At 32.6% G+C, this 15,837-nt stretch overlaps 2 protein-coding genes across 2 annotated transcripts; both read left to right on the forward strand.

Moving 5' to 3' along the window:
• Nucleotides 1-3,228: 3,228 nt before the first annotated feature.
• Nucleotides 3,229-4,447, forward strand: LOC137656116 (pro-resilin-like). The gene is made up of 3 exons (XM_068390290.1): nt 3,229-3,313; nt 3,630-4,028; nt 4,134-4,447. The coding sequence occupies exons 1-3, from the start codon at nt 3,305-3,307 to the stop codon at nt 4,419-4,421; spliced, it is 696 nt and encodes a 231-aa protein (XP_068246391.1). The 5' UTR covers nt 3,229-3,304; the 3' UTR covers nt 4,422-4,447.
• Nucleotides 4,448-8,950: 4,503 nt separating this feature from the next.
• LOC137656408 (pro-resilin-like) lies at nt 8,951-10,242 on the forward strand. Its single transcript, XM_068390585.1, has 3 exons — nt 8,951-8,959; nt 9,237-9,725; nt 9,955-10,242. The coding sequence occupies exons 1-3, from the start codon at nt 8,951-8,953 to the stop codon at nt 10,240-10,242; spliced, it is 786 nt and encodes a 261-aa protein (XP_068246686.1).
• Nucleotides 10,243-15,837: the final 5,595 nt, after the last annotated feature.

Here is a 15,837-nt window from a genome sequence, read left to right on the forward strand (position 1 = left end):
TCTTCTGGCTCTAAGGAGGATGGTGAAAAAGTGTAATGGGCATCAAGGAATCAGGTGAGCGCGGGAAAGGTAGAGGTGAAGCAACAATTTTTGTGGAAGTTTTTTCTACATAGGGTTTCATCCATGATTCAGCAGTTGAAATGTAGAGAAGTGTAGTTGTTTCTTTGTTGTCAAGCATATTTGAAAAAATTATAAAATATACTTAAACGCTCACGCACCAAAACATACCCATAAAGTTATACTTAAACAACCCACTTATACACAAATCTATATATAAATATACATACATACATACATGCATACACACCAAACCCCGCCCCACACACACAGACACTCACACACTCATATATATATATATATATATATATATATATATACAGTATATATATATATATATATATATATATATATATATATATATACAGTATATATATACAACCATGCATACGTGCCCCCCCCCACACACACACACATACATATATATATATATATATATATATATATATATATATATATATATATATACAAATACATTTAAACATATTATACATAATTCCTGTGTGTGTTTAGAGTTATCCTCAGGCGCATTTGACTATGCATGCATGAAATCATTACAACGTAAATTCAAAATTATAACGTTGCAGAGCCTGCCACCCCCTAAAAAAATATTATCTTTCGGATCAAATATCACCAAACGTGGCATTCGTTTCAAACCTTGAAAACATAGCATTCTCTTCTTTACTTTCTTATTATATCTATATTCTGTCTATCAAGGTCTCGCGGCTAATCCCCAGGTGGGATTGTGAGTCCAATCAAGCTTCGATTTCGCCGTGATTACACGTTACACCAATCCTCCAGCTTGGTGTTACTAACAGAAGGATCGAACGAATATTCACGCGTGTGGAATGAGCGGAGATTGTCTTGCTACAGTGGATTTCTGTAACTATTTTGATGTTTTAAACACTGCTAAAAACCGTAATTTTAATCTGAATTTCTTCAAAAATATATACTGTTCTCAGCCATACATACATACATATACCAAGGCACTTCCCCCAATTTTGGGGGGTAGCTGACATCAACAAATGTAACAAAAACAAAAAGGGGACATCTACTCTGTACCTTGCTCTCTACGTTCCTCCCAGCCTGACAAGGGACTCAACCGAGTTCAGCTGGTACTGCTAGGGTGCCACAGCCCACCCTCCCCCGTTATCCACCACAGATGAAGCTTCATAATGCTGAATCTCCTACTATGAAGCTTCCTCTGTGGTGGATGGTAGGGGATTCAGCAGTTCTCAGCCGTATTTCAGTAAAATACAGACGGACGTAATTTTTACCCTACTTTGTTATCATTTCTTACGGGTTAGTGACCGTAATATCACTGCTTTACGTCAATATATCCGTTTTTAAAACGGTAAATGTGAGGCAATATTTATTCCACAATTTTTACCGTTTTTATGGAAAAACTTTAAGTGCAAGAGAGCAGTGGAATGGGCAAACTAGTGTCTTTTGGAGAAAGCCGTAGGATGGTTGACTCCTTAAATGGGCTAAAAATTAAGAATTTAATTTTGGAAGCAATAAAAGGATAAATAACTTGAAGAGAGATGGTTGACCTCTTACAAAAGTGAAAAAATTAACATTAGGTTTTTGAAGCATTAAAGAATAATTGAATTAAAAAAAGATGGTTGACCCCCTCATACGAGCCAAAAAATGAAAATTAAGTTTTGGGTACAATAAAAGGATAATTAACTTGAAGAAAGAGGGTTGACCCCTTACACAATTCAAAAAATTAACATTAAATTTTGAAAGCATTAAAGAATAATTGAATAAAAAAAAAGATGGTTGACCCCCTCACACGGCCCAGAAAAGTAAAATTAAAGTTTGGAAGCAATAAAAGGATAATTGAATTAGAAAAGTATGGTTGATCCCTTACACTGGTCAGAAAAGGTAAACTAAATTTTGTTAGAAATAAATGGACAATTAAATTAAAGAGATGGCTGATCCCTGACACTGGTCAGCAAAGTTGAAATTAGATTTTGGAAGCAATTAAAGAAAGATGGCTGACCCCCTCACGAGGGTAAGAACAGGAAAATTAAATTTGGGAAGGACCAAGGAGGTTTAAAGGTCAATCATGAATGGCAGAGACATGGAACACTGATATTGCCCTATCAAGCAGGACAATGTCCTAGAGACTGACCTTATGTACATATGATCAGTGCCCAAGCCCCCTCTCCACCAAAGCTAGGACCAAGAACCGCCTGGCAATGATTGATAATGACTCAGCCGGTAGACTTATAGGCTCCCCTAAAGCCCCCATCCATAGCTCACAAGGATGGTAAGGTTGCAGCCACTAAAGAAACTAACGAGTTTGAACGGGACTCGAACCCCAGTCTGGCGATTACCAGTCAGAACGTTACCACATAGGCCACGATAAGCCCAATGACTCCTGGTGACTCAGAATGTAGACCTATAGGCTCCCCAAAACCTATAGGATGGTGAGGTTACAGACACTACTGAAATATACCCACTTTGTTTGTCACTCGAACTCCCGTCCAACAGTCTGCCAAACAGTAACGTTTCCAACAGGCTTGTGTCATCATGCATGATCTTTTCTTTATATTGGTGTTATAAAGGCGAACCTAAAATGAATAATAATAATAATAATAATAATAATAATAATTAAAATAATAATAATGATAATAACTACAGCATTAATAATAATGTTAATGATAATGCTGTTGCAAAATTTTTCTTTTGAAAAATGCTTTAATAAACTCAAACACGTATTAGTAACAAAAGATTATAACTTTTTCATTCTTTTAATTAAAGATTATGTTTAAATAAGATAATTAATAGTTATTAGAGAAACACAGTGTCAGTCAGTATATAATATTAACAGTTTTTGCTGCTGAAATATAATAATGAAATGAAATTTTAATTTGACAAAAAAAAAAAAAAAAAAATTACTTTAATCGTAGGAATTAAAAATATATGAATATTTTTCAAGGAAAGTCTAATATTTAAAAGCCATTTTGGTAAACGAAATTTCTAAACTATAAACTGTACCAATAGTATCAAGTTTAACTATATTTTATATAAAAATAAATGTTTAACGATTAACTGCCTCAGTGAAATTAAATGGTTACGATCTAAAATACAATAAAAATGGCCTCGAATGAACGAAAGTCAATACTAATAGGGGCCTAAAATAGAACCTCCCCATCTCTGCACAGCGCATGCGTCAAAGGGAGGCATATAAAAGACCCTGTCAACGTTCGGAAGTCAACAGTTCACTGGATCGATAGCAATGCATAAGGTAATGTTTTCGAGTTGTCTAAACGAAAATTTATGACAGTTACTGTTATATGTTTATATTATTACTGTTATTACAATAAGTATTGTCATTACGAATGCTATTACTAATTACACTCTACTGCTCTTGGTACTTTTAAAACCTTTATTATATCAACTAATACTCTGATAGAATTACAGTATAATTATCCATTTCCATTCTCTCTCAGTAGTTTTCTTCCTTTACTTGCAATTACTACTACTATTACTTTTGCTACTACGCATAGTACTATTACTACTATCACGAAACCTCATGAATAACATTTGATTCTCTCATTCAGGCAACCTTACTCCTTGTGGTGGGCGTGGCCACTTTTGTGGCTGGTGACGTCAGGTCACATCAACATCATTCTTCTACACATCATTCCACCGCGTCTAAACATCATCTCGCACATCATGTAAGCCATGGGCATGTTGGAAGCCATGGACATCATGGAAGTCATGGCCATGTTGGAAGCCATGGTGTTCATGGAAGCCATGGCCATGCTGGAAGCCATGGTGTTCATGGAAGCCATGGCCATGTTGGAAGCCATGGTCATGTTGGAAGCCATGGACATCATGGAAGTCATGGTCATGTTGGAAGCCATGGTGCTCATGGAAGTCATGGCCATGTTGGAAGCCACGGACATCATGGAAGCCATGGACATAATACTAACTATGGTCAGGAAACATATGAAAATGTAAGTTTATTATGACCTCACTGTTTTAACTCATGTTATTTTTCCTATGAAAATAATGACTTCTTTTACAAAAACTAAATAAATAAAATCCTTCCCTTTTTTCAGCACCCCGCCCACTACAACTACAACTATGTTGTCAACGACGAGTACTCCGGCAACCACTTCGGCCACGAGGAATCCCGACAGGACTACGACACCAAAGGCAAATACTTCGTCCATCTTCCCGACGGACGCCTCCAGACCGTCACTTACTACGCCGACCAGTCGGGATACCACCCGGAGGTCTCCTACGAAGGCCAAGCCCACTACGGTGCCCATGGACATGGCCCTCACCACGGAGGGCATCATGCCCCTGCGCAATCCTACCATGCCCCAGCACCTTCATATCATTGAGGCTGATGAAGATTTCATAATTTATTTTTGATGATAATATACTTATAATGAAATTACAAGTCGTTTGATTTTTCTTGTTTCCTTATTTTAATCATTTCCTTTTATAATATCTGAATAATCTTTTAAACTGGAGCAAAAAGACACCTTCGAAATTCTTTTCTTACTTTCGTTTTCCTTTTTATCATTTTTCCCTCTTTTGTGAAACTAGCGTTTGGCTTCTTAGCTTAACATAGAATCTTTAAGACTCCTCTTATACAGGTAAAGCTAAAAACAACGTAACTTGAGTTTCATTAATAACTTTTTTTTTCTGAAAACTACTGAAATATATAAAGAAAGCCTTTTTAATTCTTTTGCCTGGGTTAAAACTCTTTTATATATTCTTTTGTGTATTTTGAATCCTAATATATCTTATTGTTTACCAAGTCTGTCTTTTAAGTCAAAGCAATATCGTTTGTCTGACGAGGAGCCTGAAACAAACAAGTAGATAGATAGATAATTAGATTAAAAAATATCTAGATATGCAATTATATATTTCGAGAAATCAGATCCGGTAAAAATATATTATTATTATTATTATTATTATTATTATTATTATTAATTTTATTATTATTACTACTACTACTACTACTCGCTAAGCTACAACCCTAGTTGGAAAAGCAAGATGTTATAACCCTAAGGGCTCCAACAAGGAATGAGGAAAGGAAATAAGGAAATACAAAGGAATAATAACAATCAAAATAAAATATTTTAAGAACAGCATCAACATTAAATTAGATCTATCATATATAACTATAAAAACTTCATAAAAAAAATATGAGGAATAGACTCAAGATAGAATAGCGAGCCCGAGTGTACCCTCAAGCAAGAGAACTCTAACCCAAGACAGTGAAAGACCATGGTACAGAGGCTATGGCACAACCAAGGACTAGAGGAAAATGGTTTGATTTTGGACTGTCCTTCACCTAGAAGAGCTGCTTACCATAGCTAAAGAGCCTCTTCTGCCTTTACTAAGAGAAAAGTAGCTTCTGAATAATTACATTACAGTAGTTAACCCTTTGAGCGAGGGAGTTTTGCTTGGTAATCTCGAGTGTTATCAGGTGTATGAGGACAGAGGAGAAAGCGAAAATGATATGCCATACTATTCAGTGTATGGGTAGGCAGAGAAAAAATGAACCGTAACCAGAGATAGGGATCCAATGTAGTACTGTCTGGCCAGTCAAAGGATCCAATAACTTTCTAGCGGTAGTATCTCAACGGGTGGCTGGGGCCCTGGCCAACCTACAACCAACAATAGATTAAAAGATATCTAGATATGTAATTATATATTTCGAGAATTCAGATCCGGTGAGGATATGTTATTTTTCAAATTGAGATTGAATTGCCGAGTCTCCAAGTAACCTCTTGCAGAAATTACTTGACAAAATGAAGGACTATAATAATGTTCTTAAATTGTTGACATGTTAAGCATGAATGAACCTTCCCGACAGTAACTCGGTAATTGACAATTGAAGTAAAACGGTCATTTCTTTCATGGTAAGTTAGTTTTGTGTAAGAAGGAAATGAATGTTGATCAAACTTTAGGTTAATGATGAGTTCTGAGTATGTAGCAATACGTAAACATATGTGAAAAAAGAAAAGCATTAAAGGGATTATTTTTTATTTTTCATTTTTCAATTTCTTCATTCCAGTGAGTTTACTTTTTGTCTGCATCCTTATGTCACTGATACAAACTCCCAAATGGATGTGAAAGCACTCTGTAATAAAAAAGCACACACATACACATTCAAGTGGGAAAACACACACATACACACACACACACACACATATATATATATATATATATATATTTATATATATATATATATATATATATATATATATATATGTATATATAAATATATGTATATATATATGCATATATATATATATGTATATATGTATATATGTGTGTATATATATACATACGTGCATACATATACATACAAATTTATATATATTTAAGTGTGTTTGTGTGTGTTTTCCACTTGTGTGTAGTGTGTATGTGTGACTGTGCATAAGTGTATTCTTATGTATGTGTATAAGTATGGTTGTTTGCGCGAATATCTGAATGCGAAAATATATTGAAATGCTATTTCTAAACTACCATCCTAATTTCATCGCATCTGAAGCAATAGATTATCTTACGGGTAAAATTCTACCAAAACATATACTTTTATTTCTGACCTTAAATGCTTTTAAAAATCTTTTTTTTCTATCTTTATCTTGGTCCTCCCAATCTCCCGGCTAATCCCCAAGTGGGATTAGAAGTTCAATCAAGTGTCGATTGTATGATGATTACAATTATACTATCCTTTAACGTCGTGTTACTAATAAGAGAATAGAAATGTTCATGTGTGACAAGTCAGATTTTTATTATTATTATTATTATTATTATTATTACTTTCTAAGCTACAACCCTAGTTAGGAAAAGCAAGATGCTATAAGCCCAGAGGCTCCAACAGGGAAAATAGCCCAGTGAGGAAAAGAAACAAGGAAATAAGAGGAGTAATTAACAATTAAAATGAAATATTTTTAAGAACAATAACAACATTAAAATAAATTTTTCAAATACAAACTATAAAATCTTTAACAAAATAAGAGGAAGAGAAATAGGATCGAATAGAGTGTCCGAGTTTATCCTCAAGCAAGAGTTTGCAAAGTTTGCATATGATTAGAGAGGAGTTGGATTACTCTCTTGTATTACTGCAACTGTATTATATTTCTATAAGCCCTGAGGAATGAGCAATCCATTGCTCTTACGTAGTTTTTATGATTTTCTTATTATCACATTATTATTATTATTATTATTATTATTATTATTATTACTTGCTAAGCTACAACCCTAGTTAAAAAAGCAAGATGCTATAAGCCCAGGGGCTCCAACAGAGAAAATAGCTTAGTGAGGAAAGGAAAGAAGAGAAAATAAAATTTTTAAGAATAACAACATTAAAATGAATATCTCCTAAATAAACAATAAAAACTTTAACAAAACAATAGGAAGAGATACAAGACAGAACAGCGTGCCCGAGTGTACCCTCAAGAAAGAGAACTCTAACCCAAGACAGTGGAAGATCATGGTACAGAGGCTATGGCAATACCCAAGACCAGAGAACAATGGTTTGATTTTTGGCGTGTCCTTCTCCTAGAAGAGCTGCTTACCATAGATAAAGAGATGGGTAATATAGTGCCTGGATCCATAAATAAAAATAAAAAATAAGGAAGCTAAAGAATAATTGAACTTTTGAAAACAGATCTAGAATTTTAATAGTAAAAGTAAACTTGAAAGGAAAATATAAGGAAAGAGAAGAAGAATCAGTTTAATAATGTAATGAAATAATGAACTTAGATGGGAATATAGGGTTAATGAGGAATACGTCATAAAGGATGGAGAAAATAAATCTAAATGGAAAAATCTGTTAAAAAATAAAAAATAAATAAAGGAAGAAAATAAACAAAGATTTCCAGGATGAAAAAATCCAATTAAGAAAAAAAAATACCAAATTAGATCACAGAGAGAAAAAATAAATCAGAAATGTTTTAAGAGAAATGTCTGAATAATAAAAAAAGGGTAAATAGATTAGTAAAAATCATTCGCTTATTTACTTAAAGAAATAATAAATACTGATATTTTATCATGAGTTTCATGATATAATTCAAAATCCAAATTTTGAAGTAATTGAAAGTAAGTTTGTTACGATATAAGAATTACGGTACATTATTTCCTCTTAAAGAACCCTTGGTTAATATTGGTCAGTTTATTAATGATACTGATAATGAAGGCATAGATAACTACAACAACAACAAAAACACTGATAATAATAATAATAATAATAAAAACAATAATAATAATAATAATAATAATAATAATAATAATAATAATAATAATAATAATAATAATAATAATAATAATAACCGTAACATAAAGGAATGATAAAGATATCTATGTTTAGAGATAATTTGTTAACAGGGGACTTTTCCTACACGTGTTAGTAACATAATATTTTAACATTTGAACTAAGCTTAAAAGAAAAAAAAGAAGATAAAAATGTATAATTAACGTTCTTTCTTAAAATACAATAGAAGATGAAAGGTGTATACTATAACTTATATTTACAATTAAGAATTTCATTAATTAGATCAGAAAAAAGAAATGAGTATTTTCTAGGAATGATTAAAACATAGAATCTCTAAATAATGAGTTAGAATTAAAAATGAAAATTAGAATGTTTCTTACGCCTTTGAAATTAGATTTTGGTTTAATTCCTAAATTAGATTCCTAAAATAGAATGTATAAACCATAAATCACTTCTGTAAAATGAAATGGTCATAATCTAAGATACATTAAAAATGACCTTGAAAGTTGAGAGTCAACGGTAACGGGGTCCTAAAATACTCTCCCTCTCCATCTCTGCACAGCGCATGCACCAAAGGGAGGCATATAAAAGGCCCAACCGATGTTCGATTGTCATCAGTTCCCTGGATAGATAGCAATGCATAAGGTAATGTCTCCTAGTTGTATAAACGGGAATTCATAATCATTACTTTTCGATATCATAATTAACATTAGTATTACTAATATTATCAACAATACTTTACTTCTCTTGGCACTGTAACAAACGATATTGCGTCAGGTAAGACTATGAATAATCTTGTTGATACAATGCAAATGTAAATTCTATTTGATTAACCATTGATCTTCTAAATTACTTGAAATGACTACTGAAGCTGCTAGTATTACTGCCTTTCCTAAATGATAATAGATTCTCTCTGATTCAGGTAACCTTACTCCTTGTGGTGGGCGTGGCCACTTTTGTGGCTGGTGACGTCAGGTCACATCAACATCATTCCTCTGCACATCATTCTACCTCTTCTGAACATCATCTCGAACATCATGTAAGCCATGGACATGTTGGAAGCCACGGACATCATGGAAGTCACGGACATGTTGGAAGCCATGGTGTTCATGGAAGCCATGCTCATGTTGGAAGCCATGGTGCTCATGGAAGTCATGGACATGTTGGAAACCATGGTATTCATGGAAGTCACGGGCATGTTGGAAGCCATGGTGCTCATGGAAGTCACGGACATGTTGGAAGCCATGGTGCTCATGCAAGTCACGGACATGTTGGAAGCCATGGTGTTCATGGAAGTCACGGGCATGTTGGAAGCCATGGTGCTCATGGAAGTCACGGACATGTTGGAAGCCACGGACATCATGGAAGCCATGGACATAATACTAACTATGGTCATGAAACATATGAAAATGTAAGTTTATTTTGACTACACTGTTTTTGACTCATGTTTCCTTTTCATATGAAACCTAAAATAGAAAAAAAAGAAGCATTAGTTAAACTAATGTTTGAAATGAAATTCTTCCCTTACTATGGCCATTAGTCATTTGAAAATGTAAGTTTATTTTGACTACACTGTTTTTACTCAAAAGAGAAATATCAGCTAAACTATAGACTCACATGAACTTTTCCTTTTTTTTCAGCACCCCGCCCACTACAACTACAACTATGTTGTCAACGACGAGTACTCCGGCAACCACTTCGGCCACGAGGAATCCCGACAGGACTACGACACCAAAGGCAAATACTTCGTCCATCTTCCCGACGGACGCCTCCAGACCGTCACTTACTACGCCGACCAGTCGGGATACCACCCGGAGGTCTCCTACGAAGGACAAGCCCACTACGGTGCCCATGGACATGGCCCTCACCACGGAGGGCATCATGCCCCTGCGAAGTCTCACCATGCCCCAGCACCTTCATATCATTGAGGCTGGTGAAGATTTCCTAATTTATTTTTGACGATAATATAATTATTATGAAATTACTAGTAGTTTGATTTTGATAATTTCCTTTTCAAGCATCCATGTACACTGTTAAGAATTGCATTAAAAAACTGCAAAAATCCTGGAAAAATATTGCCAGGCATTTACCGTTTTATAATCGGATATATTGACGTTAAGGAGTGATTTTTCGGTCACCAACCCATAAAAGATAATAACAAAGTAGGGTAAATATTACGGTCGCCTGTTTTACCGAAATACACCTGAGAATAGTTTATTTTTACGGGGAATTTCCGATGAAAATTACGGTTATTTTTGACAGTGTATTCTATTAATCCGGAGAGATATGAATGAATCTTTCTACATTCTACCTGTTTTCATTTAGCTTTTATTATGATTTTTTCCCACTTTAAAGGCTATAAATCGCCATATCATTCCTCTTTCCATATGAAATACACCTTTATGAATATACTGTTCATGTCTTTATGTTATAATATTTACAAAACAAAATCTCTCAAATTAATACTCAAAGTCCATCGTGTACATTTGAATGAACCAGATAGATAGATAGATAAGAATATATTTTCGGATTAATCCTAATTAAAATTAAGACCAATGGTTGTTCATTTTTAATTGTAATAATGTAGAAAAAAGAACTTCGTGAAAACTGAGATATGAAAGCATAAATCGTATTCAGATTTTCTGTAATCATTAACAGAAAATATATCAAAATGATGAAAAAAAAATACAAGAGAAAAAGATAGATAGATAGATAGATGGATAGATAGCTAGATAATTAAGAGTATATTTAGAAATGAATCTTAATTAGATATGGGACTAATAATTATTTATTTCTAATTGCAATAACATCGAAAAAAGAACATCATGAAAAGTGATATAGAAAAATATAAATCATATTCAGATTCTTTTGTGATAACTAAACAGAAAAGATATTGGAATTATTAAAAAAGAAAAAAAAATATGAAAGATCATTACCAGCTGAATTAATTCACTAATTGACATTTTGTATAGATTTTTTTCTTTCATGTTATCATATCATCATCATCATCATCATCATCTCCTCCTACGCCTATTGACACAAAGAGCCTCGGTTAGATTTCGCCGGTCGTCTCTATCTTGAGCTTTTAATTCGATACTTCTCCATTCATCATCTACTTCGCGCTTCATAGTCCTCAGTCATGTAGGCCTGGGTCTTCCAACTCTTCCAGTGCCTTGTGGAGCCCCGCTGAACATTTGGTGAACTAATCTCTCATGGGGAGTGCGAAGAGCATGCCCAAACCATCTCAATCTACCCCTCATCATTATTATACTGTATAAACAGGATATAAATATTAATAGAGATATGAGTGATGGATGTATTCGTGTGTCCCTTGTAATAGTAAAATAGAGGATAATTGTTTTTTTTAGTTTTATCTGTCTCTATGTTAGCAAAGTAGATACATACTCACAAGCATATAAACCTGTCTTTTATTGTTTTCTTCTTTTCTTACTCAATAATTCTCTCTCTCTCTCTCTCTCTCTCTCTCTCTCTCTCTCTCTCTCTTAGAAACAAATACACCCACATATATATATGTACAGTATATATATATATATATATATATATATATATATATATATATATATACAGTAGGTATATAGATACAAAGATATAAACATATGCATGTCTATATTATATCAATATAATATATATATATATACATATATATATATATATATATATATATATATATGCATATGTTCATAGATATACATATGTATATATATATATATATATGCATATGTTCATAGATATACATATGTATATATATATATGTATATATATATTTATATATATACATATATATATATGCATATATATATATATATATATATAATTATATACTGTATATATTACATATATGTGTATGAAATTAAGCATGTATTTTCACACATACAACACACACATACACACACACATATATATATGTATATATATACATACATATATATATATATATATATATATGTATATATATATGACTGTGTGTGTGTATGTGTGTGTGCCAACGCCTTCGTATGGGCGTGTGAATGGGCGTTGACGGTTGTGCATATAAGGGTGAGATCGTAACTAGACCTTTTGTAAATTACAACCTGAAATTATGTAGCTGCTTAACCACAAAGATCTATTCCTTATATAGAATTCTACTAGAGACGTGCTTTCATTTCTGACCTTAAAAAAGGTCGTTTTAACCTTATAGATTTTACCTATACTGTGGCTATCAAGGTCACCTCCAGTAATCTCCCGGTGGGATTTTGAAGTCTAATGAAGCGGTGATTACACGGTAATTACATGTTGCATTAATCAGGTACCGTGGTATTATGCACTTTAAGTAAAATGCATAGTTTGCTTTTCTTACTTCCATGGGTAAATTCAATTAGCTCTTTTTTTATCAGGAGGACGAAAGAATTGTTAATTTAATGTCCTTATCGTTGGTCATGTGTCTTCCAGGCCAGCAAATGGATTCGGTATAGGAGGAAGAAGATGAAATTAAAATGAAAGATGTAAATGACGAAAACTGGAATAAAGGAGGGAATAGAACTAACTATAGTCAATTCTTTTTAGTGAGGCAGATTTGCACCGACTGGCAGGGGTGCCCTTTTTCGCTCAGAAAAGTTTCCCGATCGCTCACTGGTTAGACAAGATAATTCTAACCAATCAGATAGCAGGAAACTTTTTTCCGAGCTAAAAGGGCACCGCTGCTAGTCAGTGCAAATGAGCCTCATTAAAAAAAAAATTGAGTATAGTTGTGGTAGCCTATTGGAAACGTCCCTGCCTGGCAATCTGCCGAACTGGGGTTCAAGTCTCGCTCAAGATCAATAGTTTCTCGTAGTGTCTGCAACCTCACCATCCTTGTGAGCTACAGATGGGTCTACTTGTTGAGTCATCAGTAACCATTGCCTGGCCCTCCTTGGTCCTAGGTTGGGTGGAAAGGTGATTTTTGGTTTTGATCATAGTGTATATATGGTCAATCTCTAAGAGATAGGCCTGCTTGCTAGGGCATTGCTTTTGCTCTAAGCAAATGCTTGGTTTTTATTCATCAGGCTAATTGTCTCTGTCCGTTGCCTCTGCCATTCATGAGTGGCCTTTAAACTTTTAAGTGTAAGAAATGAAAGTTAATGTATGAAAAGTAGAAAGATCATAACAAGGATAAAATTAAGAGATAAAATTAAATTAGCATTGATAAACACGAAGAAAGGTTTCGTTAGGGAAGAAAGACAAATTATATAAATTATGAGACAAAATAAAAATAAAAAGTAATGAAAAAAGGATATTTTGAAAGCAACTTGAAAATAATAAAATGATAAATAGATCAAAACTAAAATAAAAATTAAGAAAATCTTAAAGATAAAAATATATTATTGAAGAACTACTGATGTTGATATACCTTAGTTGATTGGTCTACCTAAATTGGCGTTGCAATAATTTCCCTAAGCGGATGATGCTAATTATGTTAAGCTTAAGTGCCTGGCACGCGCGTGTGAGTCTTGCGTGCAGTATGTCTGCTGGTATGATAAAAACCAGGATATGATGATTAAAGATTATAATAATAATAATAATAATAATAATAATAATGATAATAATAATAATAATAATAATTATAATAATAATAATAATGATAATAACAACAACAATAATAATAATAATAATAATAATAATAACAATAACAATAATAATAATAATAATAATAATAAAAATAATAATAGTAATAATAATGATAATAACAACAATAATAATAATAATGATAATAATAATAATAATAATAATAAAAATGATAATAATAATAATAATAATAATAATAATAATAATAATAATAATAGTGATAAGACAACATGTAATAATAATAATTATAATAATAATAATAATAATGATCTCTAGAGATTAGTTCGAAAGCAGTTTTCAAATATTTGTTTTTAGATTACATTTATCATAAAAAACAAAGGAGATTTCAAATTCAAATATGACGCTGAGAGGATTTATTAAATATGAATTTTAATTATTGATAATAAAGTTCGTCTCACATAAAATAAACACAAAATAATTAGCTTAATTTAGTAATATAATACTTGAATGCTTAGAAGAATGAGATAATAAAGTTTTTTTTTTAATGTTGAATAAACATTATTATCAAGAATGGTTAAAAAAAATAGAATATTATTGATAAGAGAGTATGAGAACAGTAATATTTACCTTGAATACAAAAAAAAGTTTTAGATTTTACCGGTTTAGGTATATATATTTTTAGTGTTTTTCCAAGATATAAACCACATAAGTAAAAGCGATTCTCTAAGCTACGAATTTAAGAATAGAAGAAAAAAGAAATTTTATGTCATTCATTCCATTTTCAAAATTATATATTTTTTCCCGTGAAGTCGTTTCTAGAATGATATATTTTTACTTTAAAACTTTTATCACTCGTGAAACACCGTTATAATACATTAGAAATATTATTTCAAAATTAAGATAAAAGTAAGATGTATACCTTATCATCATCATCATCTCCTCCTAAGCCAATTGACTCAAAGGGCCTCGATTAGATTCCACCATTCGTCTCTATCTTGAACTTTTAATTCAATACTTCTCCATTCATCATCTCCTACTTCACCCTTCATAGTCTCAGTCATATAGAAACATTCACAACTTGATCCACGAATAGAGAGCGAAAAAAATGACCTCCAAAATATGAAAGTCTATATCAAAGGCCTAAAATAGTGTCTCTTCGTCTCTAAACAGCGCATGCGCCGAAGAGATGCATATATAAAGGCCAGGTGGCATTCGGGTGTCAAACAGTTCGCTTAAACATTGCGATGCATAAGGTAATGGTTGGAACTATAGTCCATTTCTTTTAGCGAGTCATATTTGCACCGACTCGCAGTGGTGCCCTTTTAGCTCGGAAAAGTTTCCTGATCGCTGATTGGTTGGACAAGATAATTCTAAATAATCAGCGATCAGGAAACTTTTCCAAGCTAAAAGGGCACCGTTGCGAGTCGGTGCAAATTTGACTCGCTAAAAGAAATGGACTATAGTATGGTTCATGTATCATCATTCCTGTGTTTATATATATATCTATCACAGTTTGATCAATCTTACTTTATTCTTTTAGAATCTATGACTCTATTACCCCAACTAATGCAATTATGATGCTACTGCTGTACTATCTAAACTAATTATTATTATTATTATTATTATTATTATTATTATTATTATTATTATTATTATTATTACTACAAGCCAAGCTTAAACCTTAGTTAGAAAAGCAGGATGCTATAAGCACAAGGACTCTAACAGGGAAAAATAACTAGTGAGGAGAGGCATTAGATAAACTACACGAGAAGTAATGCATAATTAATATATAGTATCCTAAAATATGTATCAACGTTAAAATAGATCTTTCATATATAAACTATGAAGAGAGAATTATGTCAGTCTGTTCAACATAAAGACACTATATTAGTGGTGTTTGATATTAGCAAATCTATGATTATGTCTTTCGCAACCATTTTTTTTTCCAACTATAGCTTATT

The sequence above is a fragment of the Palaemon carinicauda genome, chromosome 17, assembly GCF_036898095.1.
Source record: "Palaemon carinicauda isolate YSFRI2023 chromosome 17, ASM3689809v2, whole genome shotgun sequence".
Lineage (NCBI taxonomy): Eukaryota > Metazoa > Arthropoda > Malacostraca > Decapoda > Palaemonidae > Palaemon > Palaemon carinicauda.